Source organism: Chiloscyllium punctatum, chromosome 37 (genome assembly GCF_047496795.1).
Source record: "Chiloscyllium punctatum isolate Juve2018m chromosome 37, sChiPun1.3, whole genome shotgun sequence".
NCBI classification, from domain to species: Eukaryota; Metazoa; Chordata; class Chondrichthyes; order Orectolobiformes; family Hemiscylliidae; genus Chiloscyllium; species Chiloscyllium punctatum.
In genome coordinates, this window is record NC_092775.1 from 33,696,025 (window position 1) to 33,716,303 (window position 20,279).

The 20,279-nt window shown below is 39.3% G+C and overlaps 1 protein-coding gene across 2 annotated transcripts in view; it reads left to right on the forward strand.

The window, feature by feature from the left end:
- Positions 1-12,450: 12,450 nt before the first annotated feature.
- The window catches only part of LOC140462988 (cadherin-like protein 26), a 54,353-nt gene continuing 46,524 nt past the window's right edge, over positions 12,451-20,279 (forward strand). For both annotated transcript variants that reach the window (XM_072556568.1, XM_072556569.1), the window contains exon 1: positions 12,451-12,577. In XM_072556568.1, coding sequence (XP_072412669.1) covers positions 12,542-12,577 — 36 coding nt within the window. In that variant the 5' untranslated portion in view covers positions 12,451-12,541. The remainder of the gene's footprint in view (positions 12,578-20,279) is intronic.

The window sequence follows — 20,279 nt, forward strand, 5'->3', positions numbered from 1 at the left end:
CCCTGAAAATGTTCAAGTATTCAATTGTGTTTACATATCCTTCAGCTGTTCTAATAGCAGAAAATGTTCTTTCACAGTTGCTCCCAGGTTCACTTGATAGAAATGAATGTGCAAAGTTAAAAATCACGCAACACCAGGTTGAGTCCAACAGGTTTGGAAGTCAAGAACTGATTAGGGATAATCAACATGGCTTTATGCATGGGAAATCATGTCTCACAGAAGTAACAAAGAGGATTGATGAGGGCAGAGTGGTAGATGTGATCTACATGGACTTCAATAAGGCGTTCGACAAGGTTCCCTATGGGAGACTTGTGAGCAAGGTCAGATCTCATGGAATATAGGGAGAACTCGCCATTTGGATACAGAACTGGCTCAAAGGTAGAAGTCAGAGGGTGATGATGGAGGGATGTTTTTCAGACTAGAGGCTGTGACCAGTGGAGTGCCACAAGGATCGGTGGTGAGTCCACTACTTTTCATCATTTATATAAATGATTTGAATGTGAGCAAAAGAGGTATAGTTAGTAAGTTTGCAGATGAAACCAAAATTGGAGGTGTAGTGGACAACAAAGAAGGTTACCTCAGATTACAACAGGATCTTAATCAGATAGGCCAATGGGCTGAGAAGTGGCAGATGGAGTTTAATTTAGATAAACGTGAGGTGCTGCATTTTGGGAAAGCAAATCTTAGCAGGACTTATACACTTAATGGTAAGCTCCGAGGGAGTATTGTTGAACAAAGAGATCTTGGAGTACAGGTTCATAGCTCCTTGAAAGTGGAGTTGCAGGTAGATAGGATTGTGAAGAAGGCATTTGGTATGCTTTCCTTTATTGTTCAGAGTATTGAATACAGGAGTTGGGAGATCATGTTGTGGCTGTACAGGACATTGGTTAGACCACTGTTGGAATATTGCACACAATTCTGGTCTCCTTCCTATTGGAAAGATATTGCAAAACATGAAAGGGTTCTAAAAAGATTTACAAGGATGTTGCGTGGGTTGGAGGATTTGAGCTAGAGGGAGAGGTTGAATAGGCTAGGGATGTTTTCCCTGTAGTGTCGGAGGCTAATGGGTGACCTTAGAGAGGTTTATAAAATCATGAGGGGCATGGATAGGATAAATAGACCAAGTTCTTTCCCTGGAGTGGTGGAGTCCAGAACTAGAGGGCATAGATTTAGGGTGAGAGGGGAAAGGTATAAAAGAGACCTAAGGGACAACTTTTTCACACAGAGTGTGGTACGTATATGGAATGAGCTGGCAGAGGAAGTGGTGGAAGCTAATACAATTGCGACATTTAAAAGGCATCTGAATGGCTATATGAATGGGAAGGGTTTGGAGAGATATGGGCTGTGTGCTGGCAGATGGGACTAGATTTGGCTTGGGGTGGCTGTTTGGCATGGATGAGTTGGACCGAAGGGTCTGTTTCCATGCTGTACATCTCTTTGACGCTATGATTGTAAGTTTAGTTGGAAGCACTAGCTTTTGGAGCATTGCTCCTTCATCAGGTGGTTGTGGAATAAAAGATCATAAGACACAGAATTTATAGCAAAAGTTTACAGTGTGATGTAACTGAAATTATATATTGGAAAAGATCTGGGTTATTAGTTAAGTCCCAATCTTCATTACTCACCACATTTCTACTCTATCTGTACAAATGAGGAGAATCATGTAGCCGACCTGAAATATTCCAATAAGTTAGCTTACATTGGCTAAGATACTCTGTTCATTCCCCAAACCTCTCCATTACTTCCCTGGATACCCCAGTTATTCCACAACCATCTGATAAAGGAGCAGCGCTCCGAAAGCTAGTGCTTCCAAATAAACCTGTTGGACTATAACCTGGTGTTGTTTCATTTTTAACTTTGTACAGCCCAGTCCAACAACGGCATCTCCAAATCATTGATCCATGTAGTTTGTTTCTGTTGGTTTACAAATTAATTGTTAATCATTTTAGGTTTTGTACTAGAAATTCTGCTTTTATTAAGTATCACCAACCATTCTGAAAACCGTATCAAAATGCGTATTGATCCACCCAATATCCAGGGAAGTAACTGGGAGGTTTTTTGGAATGAACACAGTATCTTAACCAATGTAAGCAGACTTATTGGAACATTTCAGGTCCTGCTACGTGATTCTCCTCACCTGTGGAGTTAGAATAGAAATGTGGTGAGAAAAGAAGTTTGGGACTGCCAGAAAACAGAAGAAGTGAAAGGCACAAACCAATATGGAAAAACATGGTGTGACAGAATTTAATGCAACAGGGCCAGAAGGGGCATGGCGGAGTGAAAGATGTAAGGGAAACTGACAGTGGGGAGATAGTGAAAGGTCACCAAGTGGCATGGCTGAGACTCCAAGTAAAATGTGAGAAGCTGAAAGCAGAAGAAGAAGATTGAGAACTAGAGTTGAAGCCAACAGGTAATATATTTAATATGGAACTGTATTCAGTGCAAATAAACTGAGCAGACCTCAACCTGATTGCATACACTCTCGCTGATCTGACCAATTCATTACCAACGTGACTGCACACCCTCCTGACCATGAACCGATGTGACTACACACATCATGAGCTGACTATCTACCCTACCTGAATATATACTCATCCACTCACATCTACCAACTCACTCATTCACTGACTCAACTATTCACTCATCTGCTGATCCATCTACCTATTTGCCCATTACCCCTTTTCACCCACTCCCCTCCTCAACTACTCACTCAATGAAAGTCCTTAGAAATCTTCAAGTGCTTACATTAAAAAAAGTACCATTGTGAAAAGGTGGCATTTACACAGCACTGCTCCTCTTCACTATTATCCATGAGCATAGCTTCAATAAAGCATTGCGAAAAGGATGCAAAAACAACACAGTGAGCAGCAATTGCCCAGCTTTGCTGGGAAATTTGAGATATATGTTGCAGTTGGTATAAAGCTGACTATTTACCTCCATATAATCAAAATCAAGGACTTTGTGCTTGGCTCTCAGAATGTATTAATCTTTCAAGAATTTCTTGCAAGGTGAAACACTGCAGAAATCTACAAAGCATGTCTATCTCAATACATAAATAATACTGCATCTCCTTTGCCATGTCTGCCATGATATGTTAGAAACGAATGTTGCACTAGGTTCCTCAGATTAGCAACAATTGCATTAACAACAAGACAGCTCAATTCATGTCAAATATGTTTCACAATTGTGGTGCCATCCCAAACAGACTTACAGCTCATGAAAGAACTCTTTCAACTGCCGTAATCTATGGAAATAATATTGTCAATTTAGAAACAACCAACTGCTGCAAGTAGAAATGACATAAATGTACAATTAATCCGTTTTAGTGATATTTGTTCAGGGATACATTTACAAAGACACCATAAGGACTCTCCCATTCACTTCCTTCAAGGTGGATAGATCACTAGGAAATTTATAGTAAATGGGAGAGTATTAGAAGTAGAGGAAATGAGAGGCGATGCGTGTGCATCGGTCTCTGAGGGTGTCAGGGGAGCTGGATGAGGTGGTAAAGAAGGGCAAAGTGATTCTTCTTTCATTGAGTAGTGCAGAAACAGTATAAGAGACTGGTTAGGTCACAACTGGAGTTTGTACACAGGTCTGATCACCGCATTAGAGGAAGCACATATTTGACCTAGAGAGAGTTGATCGAGAGATAGGTCAGGGCTGTTTTCCTTAGAACAGTGGAGGCTGAGAGGTGACTTAGTTGAGGAATACAAAATCATGAAGGGCTTGGATACAGTGAATAGGGAAGATCTGTTTCTCCTAGCTGACAGGACAATTTTAGTGAGTGCAAATTTCAGTTAATTGGTAGAAGGATCAGAAGGGAAATGAGGAAAATGTTTCTTAGCCAGAGTTTACCGTGTGCCTGGTATTTGGTATTATGGTTGAGGTTGAAAAATGTGACGCTGGAAAAACACAGCAGGCCAGGCAGCATCCGAGGAGCAGGAGAATCGATGTTTCGGGCATAAGCCCTTCTTCAGAAATCTGAAACGTCTTATGCCCGAAACATCGATTCTCCTGCTCCTCGGATGATGCCTGGCCTGCTGTGTTTTTCCAGCTCACATTTTTTAACTCTGGTCTCCAGCATCTGCAGTCTTCACTTTCTCCTTATGGTTAAGGTGGAAACCCCCAACTTATTTAAATTTAACTTGGATTATACCCAAAGTTCTGTAATCTGCGAGGCTATGGGACAAGTAATGGTAAGTGGAATTTGAAGACGGCTTATTTATTCAGCCTGTGCCTCTTTCTGTGTGTATTGTTCTATGGTTTTATGGTGCTTCTGCAAATGGAACACTGGGATATTCTAGCTGGGGAAATAAAAAAGGGTTGTAGTTTAATATCTCATCTAAAATTCAGCACCCCCTTGTAACTATGTTGAATTTTCAGCCTGAAGAGTGTGTTCACCATTTACGAATAAGCTCGAAGTTATAATTGTCTCCCAGAAAGTGCCTGAACAAAGGCTGGGCATAACTAGACATACCAGTCGAGCATGAATCAACTGCCTGCAGCAATAATGGAGTTAAGGTAATAATTGCAGTCCCAGAAGTTGTACTTTATAGGTCATTAAATAGTGGGTGCAGTCTCTGGCTACCTGTAGCATTAGACAAACACTTTCCATTGAAGCTTTGTGCGTGACTACTCCTCTTGTGAAAACAGACTGGCTTGAATTTTCTTGAGAAACATCAGGACCTATATTTCACAATAGGGATTTTTGTTGTCAATGTTTTGGGAAAGGCTAGCCATGATGAAAAAAAGATTAAGGTTTAGTTATAGGCGAAATGTGCTCAACACCCAATTACTTCTGTAGTCTCAGCCCTCTTGCTGTGCAGAATGCAGCAACCCCTGTCATTCTGGATATCTTGGCTAGCAAGTACTGAAAGACACCAACTGAGAGGTCAAGGAAGCTCAGTGTTTGCCTCTGCATGTTTTTTATATGCTTAGTACTTGCTGAAGAGCTCAACCTCCTTGCTGGTGTCTTCTCTATTCATTGGCACATATCTCCATAGTAGACTGTTGAGCTGGTGCTATCCTCTCTGTGTACCATCTAGTCTTCCCAGTGCAGGATTTTGTTGCTGCTGATGGTTTCCTTGCTTATCATTCTAGGTCTAATCTAGCAGGCAAACTGATCTTGAGATTCAATACCTCCAAAACCATACCACAAATGACCATTAGCTCTCTCCCAGTGGCAAAGAAGTTATAAACATATGTGAAGAATTGTCCCCTCCCTGAAGGTGGGAAAGAGTTAGTGAGAAGGGGAAATAATTGTGCAAGTTTGGCTCAAGGAGATACTTACCACTTCTTGCCACATCATCAGTTATGTTCTGGGTATGAATGCCTATTAAGGACTTTCTCAACCAGCCACCAATTAAAGTCTTTAACTGATCAATTAAAGGCCATTCGAGGGTCTCAACTCACCAGCTGGTGTGGTCAGATGACCCATGGCCTTTAGGATTGTTACAGAAATATTGTTTTTTTTGTCAAGAGCATGATAAAAATTCAAAATGTGGGAGCGAAGTTTAAAGCTAATTTAAACTCTCCAGTTTGCAAACAGACAGACCTGGAACTACCTGGCCAGCTGCTAGTGACCACATTGTTTCAGATTGAAACGTTGTTCACTTCACCAGTGAACCTGCTTTGTCAGAAGAATGGTACACGGACCTAATGGCACCCAACTCAGTAGGAGGCCAGAGGCACATGCATGGTATGGATAAGACTTGACAGTTGAAGATTCAAGAGCATATTCTTTGACCTCCAAATGTGGAAAATAGTCATGCCATTGGATCTTCATGTCCCTGCTTGATGCTAGTGTTGGACATAGGCCACAGAATCTTCGAGAAGGGCATGAAGAGGGGGATTAAAATATCAACCTGGAATCCCAGGTGGCTGCATTTTTTCATCTTCTTCAATGGCATCTCCAGGAAACTTCTTCAAAAGGCAGCCAAGTTGCACAGAATCTCCAGCCATTTGTACCTTGTGGTGAGTATCATCAGACTGAGCAGAGCCAGAGACACCACCTCGGTGAGACTGGCCGAAGGTCAGAACCAGCCCTGACAGAAGGGAAGCTGAAATTAATGATTGCAGATTATGAAACATCAGTCAACCTTCAAAGACCAAGGAACACCCTGTCGCAGCCTTAGTGATGGGTATTACCATTCCTTTCAGACAAACATTTCAAGCACAGTGGTAGAGAGCTGTGGATCAGTTGTAGTGAATCATTGGAAGAGCATGTCAGAAGTAGATAGCCAGTGTAGATTTGAGAGTGTTTACACAGAGATTTAATATCCTTTACTGAAGAGTCCTGTGAAGAGATTGATAGAGCTTGATAGAGTTTATTTAAAGTAAAACAGTAGAGTCTGATAAATATTATTTTTCCTTGATAAAGTGTTTAATAAAGTAAGATCACACATCCCTTGACTCCTGTCCCCTTGTTTATCTCACTGGGTAACATGTCTGAGTTAAAAAGGATAGCTGCAAACTAGTCAAGGATACATTTACTAATTTTTCACTATAAACACTGGCTTCCCAGCAGACATGAAAAGAAATTGCTTTCCCAACTGGGTAACCAGGCCAAACTGCCTGCTCTGGAGGCAGTTGGAAAGCATGGATGGGGGCAAAGGGGTAGCCTCTGAAAGCCATAACATTGATCTTGCCTCCAAGCCTCCTGAGCCACTGTGCCCATTACTCTACCCGAAGAGAAGTTAAAAAGAAAACCATCACAACATTGGATTATCTGAAAAGTAGGCCTCAGCCACCCTGAACCAATGTCTTATGCCGGTAGGTTGATTTCAGGCAAAATTGAAACTCGACCTCTAACAACTTTTTGAGAGAAAATCATAATAAAACTGAATTAGAGAATAAATGCGAGTTATTTAATCTGTATATAATTCTAACTCCAACATAAATCTTTCATTTCTTACTTTAGTTTTTTTTTCCTCCTGCAGATTCCTTTTTTTCCAGATTCTATTAAGGTCGTTTAAGGTTGAGGAGCAGAGAACAAACTATGGGCATTAAGTCAAACATTATAAATGAACTATTTCAGTTGTCCATGTTAAGCTCTTGATACCAGCCCTGGAAATGAAATAAAAGGAATAGAGCTGAATTTGTTTTTGAGGATGCAGACTGCAAAACATTGCAGGCAAGTTAAAACAGCATTTTCTACAAATTGGTATCTTATATAGAATGTTCCTACTTGTTGCAGATAGATTTCCTGCATTCTTTCTTTGGGTATACAGTATGTGTTTCCTGTAGCATTATGATCCCTGTTTCTGTTGACTGTAATAACTCAGGAAATATCTCACTTGGGGTGATAAAGCAAGTCAAATCCTTCCTAGTTTATCCATAATATATCCCCCAGTTCACCTTTTCATGTTATTCCTCCCTGTTGTGCTATGGGTCAATCCAAGGCAGTTCTGCTGTTTCACTCAAGTCTCACTTGCCTGTGGAGGAACCTAAACAGCTAGTGTCAACAGACCATAGTACTTAGCCACACACAAGATCACAACTGAGCTCTATCTCATACATGTTAATTCGGTACAGGCCACTGACTAATGATCAGAAGTGGGAAACTTGTCATTGCTCCTATGTGTAAATACAAGTAACAATACTTGTGACCTTCTAATTTGTGTGATGCCATTACTTAATCCTTTGACTAGCTGAGTCATCAACAACCTGTATGCCTGAAGTGTAATTTTAACAGAATTAGGGAGATTTTTGTGGTAACAGGTTAAATGGAGACTTACGTTTTAGTGTTGTTTTTATGGGGCATTAAATCTATCATCTTTGAAAAGAAACTAGTTTAAACTTCTTCTTTTGTTATTGTCCTGGAAATGTTTGCTTTGCAGATTTTTGAGTTAGTGTGAGCATGGATCATTATGCAAATCCTTCAGCAACTGGAGCTTTGGGGAGGCAAACAGCAGGATTAATGCAAAATCACATGCAATCTTAGCTCTGTCTCAAATATGAATTGTAGGTGTTGAATTTATGGTGAAAATAGTAAATCTACTATCTATTTTATTGATGCCTTCTCAAAATTACTGTGGCATGTAGTCAAGAGACACAGGGATAGATTTTTCCCAGGAATTGAAGAAACCTGCTGCACTCACCAATATGGTTTGGTAGCAAGTAACCGACGAGGTGAACAGCAACACCTTAATGTTCACATCTTAGGTTTCACTGAAGTTGTTTAAGAAATAAATACATACATTTCTAGATGCTAGAGTGTCAAGAGGAATAGGGTCACCACATAGGTATGGTGTTAAGATAGAGGATCAGTCATGATCATGATGGATGTCTGAGTGGGATAAATGGGCCAAATTATTTGCTCCTGCTCCAATATTCCATTTTTTTTAGGAAGCAATTTAATAACCTACTGGTTCAGGAAAGTTAAAGTACATGCCCTTAAAAAAACTCACCCCCTTTTCATTCTGTCTTGAGAAGCCCTCTTTATCACATCACTCCAAACATCCATGCAACTTTCAAAAGTACCCAGCTTTCATGTTTCACCTTTCCATGTGTCGATTCACGTTCAACCCCAAATTGATGTGATTCAAATATTAGTTATTAAAGGATTATGTAACCCATGTAAGCATGTGTCTTGAACTTTTGACTAAGAATGCTTGACTAAGAGAAAGACTAAGAGACAGCAACATTGTTGCATCTGCGAGGAAGAGGAGCTCAGATGGAGTCATGCAATCTGGAGAACTTTTAGACAGAGGTCACCTAACCCAGTTCATGGGTGGAATAAAACTATTGCATTTTTGAACCCTCTGAGAGAGAGAATGTTTGGACTATCTCCAATGGGAGAAAATGTAAGCACCTCCCCATAATATTCAAAGGCATTACTATCTCTAAATCCCCCATTATTGAATCCAGGTGATTATCAGAAACAGAACTGGACCAGCCATAAAAGTTGCAACAACAGATCAGAGACTGGTAATCTTATTACTGTATAACTCACCACCTAACTTCCCAAGGACTGGACCCTATCTGTAAGACCCAAGTCAGCAGTGTGATTGAATACTCTCTAGTTGCCTTGATGAATCCAGTTCCAACAATATTGACGAAATTTGATCCCATCTGGGTCAAGCAGCCCACTTGACTGACACACTATCCACCACTTTCAACATACTGTCCCTCCATCACTGATGTACATTTTTGTCTAGTATAGTGTCTAGTCTGGTGTATTCTTCTTGTGTGTTCCAACCTCACCCACATTTGTCTTCAGCAATATGTAGCTCCATGTCACCATGAATAAATGACTCTCGGAGCTCTCATACAACCGACAAAAATGCTTTGAAGTTGATTCTGAGGTATTTTACTGTATTGACATCTGGAATGATTGGTTTATCTTTTAAGGAAAGGCTATACTTGAATTCACTAGAATTTAGAAGGGAGACACATGAGGACGGTTCTGAAGTTAAAGAGAGCGAATTAATTGGAAAAGGGAGGCAAGAGGAGGTCAAAGAACAAGGTAGCTCTGAAGAATTAAACTACGGTTATTTCAATGCAAGGGTCTTACAGATAAGGCAGATGAACTCAAGGCATGTATGGGAACATAAAACTGAGAAATCGTAACTATTACAGAAACGTGGCTGAGGGAGGGACAGGCCTGACAGCTCAATGTCCCTGGGTTCAGATATTATAAGAAGATTAGAAAGGGAGGCAAGACAGGAGGGGGCATGGTGATTTTGATTAGGGAAAGCATGCTGCTGTGCTAAGAGAGGATATTTCTGAGAGATTGTCCAGTGAAGATATATGGATGGAACTCAGAAATACGAAGGAGATGATCACCTTGATGGGATTGTACTATAGTCAGCAGGAAACTGAGAAACAAATATGTACAGAGTTCTCAGATATATGTGAGAATAATAAGGATGTAATAGTCGGGGATTGTAACTTTCCAAACATAAGCTTATACTGATATAGTGTGAAGGGCTTGGATGGTGAGAAATTTGTTAAGTATGTTCAAGAAAAGTTTCTTTATCAATATGTAGATATACTTTCTACCGAAAGAGTAAAATATCTCCTTCTTTTGGGAAATAAGACAGGGCAAGTGATGGAAGTGTTAATCGGAGACTAGCGATCATAATTCTATTAGTTTTAAAATAGTTACAGAGAAGGATAAGCCATGTATAAAAGATAAATTTCTTAACTGGAGTAAGGCAAATTTTGATAGTATGAAACAAGAACTGTCAAAACTTGGTTCGGGTAATCTGTTCACAGGTAAGGAGATGACTGGCAAGTGGCAGGCTTTCAAAAGTGAGATCATGAAAGTCAGAGACATTATGTTCCTGCTAGAGTGAAGCTAAGGCTGGTAAGAGTAGGGAACAATGGTTGAATAAAGATAATGAGGCTCATGTGAGATATAGACAACTTGGATTAAATTAATTTCTTGAAGAATATTAAGGGTGTAAGGGCATTCTTAAAAGGGAAATCAGGAGGGCAAAAAGGGGATATGAGATAGCAAACCTATACTTTCACTGTATCTCGTACATGTGACAATAATAAATGAAATGGAAAGAGATGAAATCAAATAAAATCAAAGAATTCAGACCCAGTATTGGACCAGCTAGCTTGCCCCACCAGTAAACAAGTGGATACAATGATCTTAGCTAGGCAGATAAAGGGAAGATTTTAGAACCATTGAAAAATTATGGGACTGAAAGAGGTTGGTCAGCCCATTGTGTGGGGCCTAGCTGAAAATAAAAGCTGTCAATTCAAATTCCATCATCCAGCAAATGTTCCATCGCCTTGTAAGTTACAGCACCTCAGGTGCATATTGAGGTATATTTTAGATGAGCTAAAGAATTCTGCCTTCACACCAAACCAGATAGTGAATTCTAGATAAAGAAACAGAAGTTGCTAGAGAAACTTAGCATGTCTGTGGAGAGAAAGCAGAGTAAATGTTTTGGGTTAAGGTTCACATATATTGCCAGATCTCCTGGATTTCTCCAGCAATTTCTGTTTTCTTTTCAGATTTCCAGTACATACTGTTCTTTGTTTTATTTTGATGAATTCCAGATATTGAACTCTGAATGGAAAAGACGTACTCATGTCCTGTCTAATCCTTTTACCTATCAATTTAAATGTGTGCTCCTGGTAACTGATTTCTCCACTGAAGAAATAGATCTCTCCTATCTATTCTTTCTTGGCCCTTGTAATTTTGTACAGCTCAATTAAGTCCTCCTCATTCTTCTCTCATTTAAGGAAAACAATCCTAGCCTTTCGAACATTTTTCATAATTTCAATTTACAAGTTTTGACAATATTTTTGTAAATCCTCTCTATACTTTCTCCAGAATAATTGCATCCTACCTAATATGTTGTTACCAGATCTGCACACAAATTCTGTCTGTGACCTAATTAGCATTTAGATAGTTCCAGCATAACATCCTCGCTTTTGTATTCAATACTTCATCCATAAAGGACAGCCTTCTATATGCTTTCTTTACCACCATATCAACTTGTTCTGCCACCTTCAAGGACTTGTAGATGTGCACTTCAAGGCTTCTTGCTTATTCTATTCCCCATAATATCCTTCCACTTGTTGCATCTTCCCTAACTTTATTTGCCTTTCAAAATGCATTATTTCAAACCTCTCCAAGTTGAATTTCATTTGCCACTCTTTCATCCACTCAACCAAACCATTGATACTATTCTGGATTTAACAACTATCTTGCTCAATATCAACTGCACAATCTATTTTTGTGTCTTTTTTCAATTATGCCACCAATATTTATGTCCGTATAATTTATATATGCATCAAACAGCAAGAAACCCAGTAGTGATCCTTTTGGAATGCCAAAGAAACAGTTTTTCACGTACAAAAATATCCATCAACCATTACCTTTGTTTTCCTGTTACTTAGTCAATTTTGGATCTAATTCACCTCATTCCCCTGTATCCCATGAGACTTTGCATTTCTGAACAGTCTGCCATATGGGACATAGTCGAATGTCATGAAAATTCATGTAGATGGCATCCACTGCACCAGCCTCATCAATTCTCCTTGATACTTCCTCAAAAGTTTAATTAAATTAATAAGACATGACATTAAATTAATAAGACATGAAAAAACCATGTCAACATTCCCTGATTAACCTGTACCTAAGTAATGCTTTATGCTGTCTCTCAGGATTGATTCTAGTATGTTGTCCACTGGTGAAATCAAACTGACCAGCCTTATAGTTATTTTGCTTTTCTGTCAAACATTCTATACAAGGTAAACAGACACGACACATTGGATACAAATTGCTTAAAGTAGCTTGTTTTGGAGATTTTTGAACATCGTGGTGTGTTCGCAGAAGTATCAGACACCCAACTAGCAATAAAATGTGTGAATTTATGGCATTTAAAATGGTAGGTGTGGTAACTTTTGACATTTAGCTGTCTGTTAAATTTTTATGACACAGGCAACGTAATTACACACATATACTCACCTTGATTTCTCAGGGATAAGGACAGTAATTGTCCGATTCACTTTGTAAACCTCACTGGTTCTGTTGTTTGGTCCTTGTTACAAGTTCCTTGCGTTACCACAAAACATGAGAATTCACAATGTATTACTATGCTTTTCTGCAGTAAGTATTGTATATCTTGAACCTTTGTGATTTCTTTACTTTTAACACTAATTGATTGTTCAATTATTATTAATGCTAATTGATATCAAAATAGTATCGGTTTATGTTGGCAGATCTATATATGTTGGATTCTGATTTTTGGTTCTTAAGGGTCTCATTTGTATTCCAGCTATAAACAAAGGGATAGTGAGTGAATAATATTGATAGAAAGAATCCATGTTACAGAAAATTGATGTATTTCAGAAAAATGTAATTAAACTGGCAAAGTATTGTATACCTGAATAAAATTATATGACTACGTGAGAGATGGATTCTTTCTCCCCTGCATATAATAATATCTCTGAGCAGCTTGATTAGAAAAATAGGTTACTATAGCAAAAAAAGGTGGATTCTCAGTTTTACTCTGTGACTGATGTCTGCTCCCAAGTAAACATATATACCTTTTGGGACAAGGTTCATGTTTTGGAGTTTACAGTGTTACACTGTGATTTTCACTGCTGCTTCCTTTGTGGGCATATTTTCTGTTGGCTTGTCTCCTGGACCACCACTGGCTGGAGAGTCGAGACATATGTATTGTGGTTTTTGGATAAGGGTTCGGTCATTTAAAAAAGTGATGCATGTGGAGTGATTTCTTCAAAGTACTGTGATTCCTGGGAACTTTCTATGTGAGAGAGCTGTGGACATTCAATCAATGTATAGATTCAATACCAAGGTACATAATGAAAGTAATGGGAACCAAAATTCAAGTGAGAATGAGAAGCTTAAAGAAATCAATCTAATTGAAAAATTAGTACTATATGGGACTAAACAGCAACAAATCTAGTGGACCCCAGAACCTGCACATGAAGTGAAGTAGATGCAAAGACAATATTGGTTTTCCAAATTCTTTTATGTCTAAGAAGGGAGCAAACATAGGCCAGCTATCCTCAAAATAAAAGAAAGAAAATAAAAGATGAGAAACTTGCATCCAATTGCCTTAACACCAAAAGCAGGCACTAAGGGGAGATGGTCACATCAATGTTTTTCATCTCATCATCCATAGGTTCAGGCTAATGTTCTGAGAACATAGATTCAAGTTCCACAATAAGGCGAGGTGATAGCCTAGTGGCATTATTGCTGGACAGTTAACCCAGAGACCCGGAAAATGTCTGGAGACCTGAGATCAAGTCCCGCTATGGCAGATGCTGGAATTTGAATTCAACAAATATCTGGGATAAAGAGCCTAATGATGACCATGTACTGATTGTTGGGACACCCCACCTGGTTTACTAATGTTCTTTAGGGAAGGAAACTGCTGTCATCATTAAGTCTGGACTACATGTGACTAAAGGGCCACCACAATGTGGTTGACTCTTAAATGCCCTCCAGCAATTAAGGATGGGCAACACATGCTGCTAAGGTCAGTGAATGAGTAAATAAAAACAGATGATGGAATTGAAATTGAAAACTGGTGAGGGGAATAGACATTGTTCTGTGTAGCCAGGTTTGAGGGCCCCAACAACTGTGCTGCCTTCTTTGTTCCCTGGTTCAGGGTATCTCATCTTGGCTGCAGAGGTACTTGGAGTGGAGGCTCCAGTTGTCATGTCCATGTAGGTTGCAACAAGATATGTAGAAAGAGGAAAGAGATTGTGCTGAAGGTGTATGAGTGCTTAGGGGTTTTAATTAAAAAGCAGAACCAAAAAGATAATAATCTCTGGATTACTATTTGAGCCACAAACTAATTGGCACAGGGTCAGTAAGGTTAGAAAGTCATAGAGTCATAGAGATGTACATCACGGAAACAGACCCTTTGGTCCAGCTTGTCCATGCCGACTAGATATCCTAACCTAATCTAGTCCCAATTGCCAGCACTTGGCCTTTAATCCCTTCCTATTCATATACCCATACAAATTCCTTTTATCTGTTGTACCAGCCTCTACCATTATCTCTAGGAGCTCATTCCATACATGCATCACCATCTACTTGAAAATGTTGCCCCTTAAGTCTCTTTTAAAATTTTCACCCCTCACCCTAAAGCTATGCCCTCTAGTTCTGGACTCCCCCACCTCAGGGAAAAGACCTTGTCTACTTATCCTATCCACGCCTCTCATGATTTTGTAACATTTGGCTCAAAAATTCGTGTGGGAGAAATACATTTGAATTCATGGGACTTTGGCACCAATACTGGGGAAGGAGGCAGCTGTTCCAATGGATCCTGAATCATGCTGGGAACAGGGTCTTGGAAAATCGCATAACTAAGGCTTTGGATAGGGCTTCAAACAAAATAGTGAATGTGGGGGTGAAAAAGATATGGAGAGTAGTTAAGAAAATGGACGTTGTTGTATGGAAAATGTTAAAGTGGGGAAGACTCAGCAGAAATATTTAAAGTTTTCAGAATAAGTAATAGGACAGAGTAATGGAAAGGCTGAGGAATCTAACTTCAGGCACAGCAGACAGAGGGACAACTATGAGAAAGGGACAGTCAACAACAGGATTAAGGGTGTTGTACTTAAATGGATGCAATATATGAAATAATGATAATGAGCCTGTATAGCAGATTGAAATTGGCAGGTACAATGCTGTGGACATCACAGACTTGCGGCTACAAGAGGATCAGGGCTGGGAGCTAAATATTGAAGGGTACACGTCCAACCAAAAGGATATGAGGATGGACAGAGAGGGCAGGGTTACCTTGTTAGTAAGAAATGAAATTGAATTGTTAGCAAGACGTTATCTGGAGTTGGAACATGTAGAGTCTGTGTTGAAGAACCGCAAAGGAGAAAATATCTTGTTGGCAGTTATATACACTCCTCCTGGGATGCGGGGCAGAAAATAAATCAGGAGATAGAAAAGGCATGTAAGAAAGCCACTATTATAATAATCATGGGGGATTTCAATATGCAGTTGTACTGGGAAAACCAAGTTGGTGGCGGATTTCAAGAAATTCGTGGAATGTCTACAGGTTAGTCTTTTAGAGCAGTTCATGGATCAGTCCAGTAGAGATCAAGCAATTCTGCATTTGATGATGTAAATGAATCCGACTAAATTAGGGAGATTAAGGTGAATGAAATCCTATGGGGCAGTGACCATAATAGAATCTATTCTGCAGTTCGAGAGGCAGAAGCTGGAATCAGACATAACAGTGTTACGATTGGATAAAGATAACTACAAATTCATGAGGGAGCCATGAGACATATCACTGAGCAATTACCTTATTCAATAAACTGTGGCACAGCAATTTAAATGAATTACTGGTTTTGTGCTATCTTTTGGTAACATTTCCAAATGACAACTGCCTGCAAGCAAACCAGCAGTTAACATCTTATACTTGATGAAAATGTCAACTCCTGTTTCTGGAATAATTTTTGGAGGCTTCAAAGGCTGATGTATAGATCAACATGTACAGCACTTTCCCTACAGAAAGTAAGTTAAATATGTATTACACTAGTTCCTGGCATATGATGACTACCCTTTGAGGAGAGTCTGAGATAAGCTTAGAGGATCAGAGGAGATATAATAGATATGTACAAAGCTCATAAGGGACTTGGCAGGATACATGATGAAAAAGAATAATTCCAACGGCTACAGAATCTAGAACACTTTGTCACAGATTCAGAATAAGGAGCTGTCCATAAGGAGGTGAGAACAAGTTCCTTCACTTGTAGAGCCATGAATATTGCAAATTACCTACCTCAGACAGCTGTAGATAGTCAATAAATGATTCAGAATGTCAGACTGGAGTCGGAACTGTGTAAAAAAATGACCAACTTAGCTGCCTATGTTTATTATGGCCAGTCTTCCAATATTGGCCACTCACTGGAGTTTCTGTGGTAGAAAAACGGGGAGACCTTGATGCTGCACAGCAGAAACAAAGCCACTCCTTCCACAATATGGCACAGGGTGTCAAATGACCTTTCAAAGCAGCAGCAGGTAGTACAGGAAATTGAACTGCAAGGTAAGTTGAATGAAGCGTCTGCTGTATTTTTCAGGTATTGCATAGCTTTTGATTATTTTCTTGTTTATGTTAAACATTTAACAGCAATATTATTTAATAATTAATAGTGTAATTAGTTTTCCTTAATATTCAATGATTAAAACAAATTATTTAGTCATTCATGGTAAGGGAGCATGGATTAGGGAGAGAAATGGATAAGGACCTGGGGGAAGGATGAGGTAAATGTGTAAGGGAAAGGAGATGAACTTAGTGGGTAACAGGGTAGAAGACAGACCTCTGGGTAGGATGGCACATAGTTAAAGGGTAGGTGGAGTGGCAGCATGGTAGGGTGCTAGCCAGTTAGGCGAGCAGGGTGGTGGTTATGTAATGTCCTGGATTGTAGGATGATCGCCTGTTGTAGGGACCATTTGGATTGTTTCAAATGCTAGGTAATTGCTCATGAGCAGGTTTAACTTCCCAGCTTATTCCCAGTTAGATAAGTCAGAACTTCCATGTTGCCTCGATGTACATCTCCAGTCCATACTATCGCAATGATTATTTTCCTATCTGAGCAATTGAGTATACTCTAGACAGAGGCCCATTGATTTTGTACAATAAGGGAATTAATGGACACAGGAATAATGCAAGATACTGGAGTTGAACTGGAAGATGAGTTATTATCTTGTTGAATGTGGATCATGCTCAAAGAATCAAATAACCCATCAAGCTCCTATTTTGAATCTTCATGTTTTGATATGGGGACACTGCAATGCAGTCATGTTGATATAAACCATAAAACAAATAAAAAGGAACAGTCATTGACCTTAGGCCTCTCATGCACCATCTGAGGAGCAGGAGAGTCAGTGGTTTGAACATGAGCACTTCATCAGGAATATGCTTGAAATGTCGACTCGTCTGCTCCTCAGATGCTGACTGACCAGCTGTGCTTTTCCAGCATCACACTTTTTGGCTCTGATTCCAGCATCTGTTGTCCTCAGTTTCTCTCTTTCGGCCTCTCATGTTTGCTCTGCCATTTGATACAACAACGTCCGTTTCTTAACTACTCTCCATATCTTTTTATTCAGGTTTGGATAGATTGTACAGCTGGGACTGAATGCCTGTAGGCATTTTGCTAGTGCTGTTGCAAAGGCATTAAACTAACTTGGCTGGGGTGGGAAAGCTAAGAGAGAACTTTAGAAAATAACGCCAGTGTTTACAAAATAATTAGAAAAACAGATGACAGTGGCACAGATAAAAGTAAATTAATCATCAAATTCAGAATATGGGAGAAAGTAATGATGTCTTAATCATGGATGCTGTACATGTCTGTAAATACATGAAATATAGCAAACAAGATTGGGCAATTACAGATTCAGGTTGCCGTGTGGAAATATGATGCTGTCGTGATAAGGGACTTGGCTCAAGGAAGGGTAAGACTGTGTGTTAAATATTCCTGGGTAAAAGGTATTCAGAAAAGATAGCAAGAGAAGGAGAGAAGAAGGCATGGCAGTCTTAGTTAAGGAATGCATTGCAGTATTGGAGAAAGAGGCTGTCATAGAGGGTTCAAGAACAGAATCAATTTGTCTGGAACAGAAAGGGTACGATTGCATTGCCCAGTATATTCCATAGTCAAATAAATAATGGGAAAGGTGTGGAGGAACAAGTCTGCAGAGAAAGTACCGAGCTATGCCAATATTTTGGAATAGTTATAATAGGGGACTTTAATTATCTAAATATAGACAAGGACACAGTAAGCGCCAGTGAGTTGCAAATGTTTCAAGAATAAGAAATAATTCACAGTTAGACATGGTTCTTGAAAAAGAGGTAGGCCATATAGGTCAAGTGTCAGTGGGGGAACATTTAGGAAATAGTGATCATTATATAGTAAGGTTCAAAATGATGGTGGAGAATGACAATGGTCAATCCGGAGTAAGAAAAAATAAATCAGCGGAGAGCCAACTTCAGTGGAATAAGAGCAGAAATTCACCAGAATGAATGAAAGGTTGGTGAGAACAGCTGCAACTGAATGATAGTCTATCTTCAAAGCAGAGGTGATTCAGTATTGTTAAGATATATTCCTTCAATAGAGAAAAAGTAGGACAAACATATTCAGAGCTTCCTGGGTGACAAAGAAAATCAAAATTAAGATAAAGGAGAAAAAATGATCTTATGACAGATATCACGCAGAAAATACAATTGAGAATCAAAAGAAAAAGAGAGGTTCAGAGAGGAGGTAAAGTAAAATATGTTAGTGAATCAAACAAGATAAAAGGCAGCCAAAATAAAAGAGTGTCCCAAAATCTTCTTTGGCAACATGAGTAATAAAAAAATGGTAACAGCAGAGCCAATTAGGAACCTAAAAGGGGATTTACAAATTGAGTTAGTGTATGACTGTGGTATTAAATGAATACTAGATGAGGAGCCTCTATCACTGGAATGGTTCAAATTAATAAGGAAGCTGACAAAATGTTGATATTTAAAGTTGAAGAAGCACCATACTAGGTGAGATACATCCGAGTATACTGACATAAGTAAGACTGGAAATTGAAGCTGTACTGATCACCTTTAAGTCTTCCCTTGATATGGGAAGGTGACAAAAGATTGAAGAATTTCAAACACTATGCTTTTGTTCAAGAAAGATTGTAAAAATAATCACGCTAATAACAGTTTTAATATCAATGGTGGGGAAGCTTTTAGAAACAATTATTTAAGGTAAAGTTAAAAATCACACAACACCAGGTTATAGTCCAACAGGTTTATTTGGAAGCACATGAGCTTTCGGAGAGACGCTCCTTCATCAGGTGGTTGTGGAGGTTAAGATCATGCTTACAGGATTTATAACCAAAGGAGTCCACTGTCAAGGAGATGTGATACAGTAAACAATTTTAGATTAAAACTTTCATCTTTTATAATGGGATATGCTGGTTTCTGTTCTTTGATATGTAAACCCCAGAACTTCTTTTGAATTAAATTCTCAAGATAGCTCAACTTTTTAAACAATAGGTGTGAAGTCTGTCTGTGTCCCAATGCTGTTTCAGACTGACAAACCCTCAGTATAGTTTTATAGTTTTACATGGATTCATGCAGTTTTTGAGCAAAATAAAATGTAAGTCTGCAAAAACAAATTCATCCTATAAGCATATATGTATGTGCATGTCGGAGCGACAGATTGAGTGTGCATGTGAGTGCATGAATGTGGGTGTGTGAGTGTACGTGATAGAGTGTGTGTGTGTATATATACGCGTATATGTGTGTGTGCGAGTGTGATGGAGTATGTGTCGGAGGGTGCATGTGTCAGTGAGAGGGTGTATGTGTGTGCATATGAGAGAAAACTTGTGTATGAGGGAGGATCTGCGTGGGTTTGTGAATATGTAGAGGTGTGTGTGTATCGTGCAGTAGGGTCATCTGTAGCGCGAACATAAACCCAAGGTCCTGGTTGAGGCCATTTCCTTGGGTACCAAACTTTACTGTCAGCTTTTGCTCAGCCACTCTACGTTGTTGCTTGTCCCAAAGTCCACCTTGGAGGATGGTCCAAGGCCGAATGACCCGGGCTGCTAAAGTGTTTCCCGACTGGGAGGTAGAATTAGTAGAGACATGGAAAAAGATAGATTGATTAGGGGAAAATCATACTTAACTAATTTGCTAGAATTTTTTGAAGAAGTAAACAGAAAGAGTTCATGTTGGTAGTGTTGTTGGTGTTGATGTCGTTAATGTGAATGGCACTTATGTATGAGTGATAGTATGCACTATTCACTGTGTTTCATTAAGGAATGCATGTAGCAATAAGGG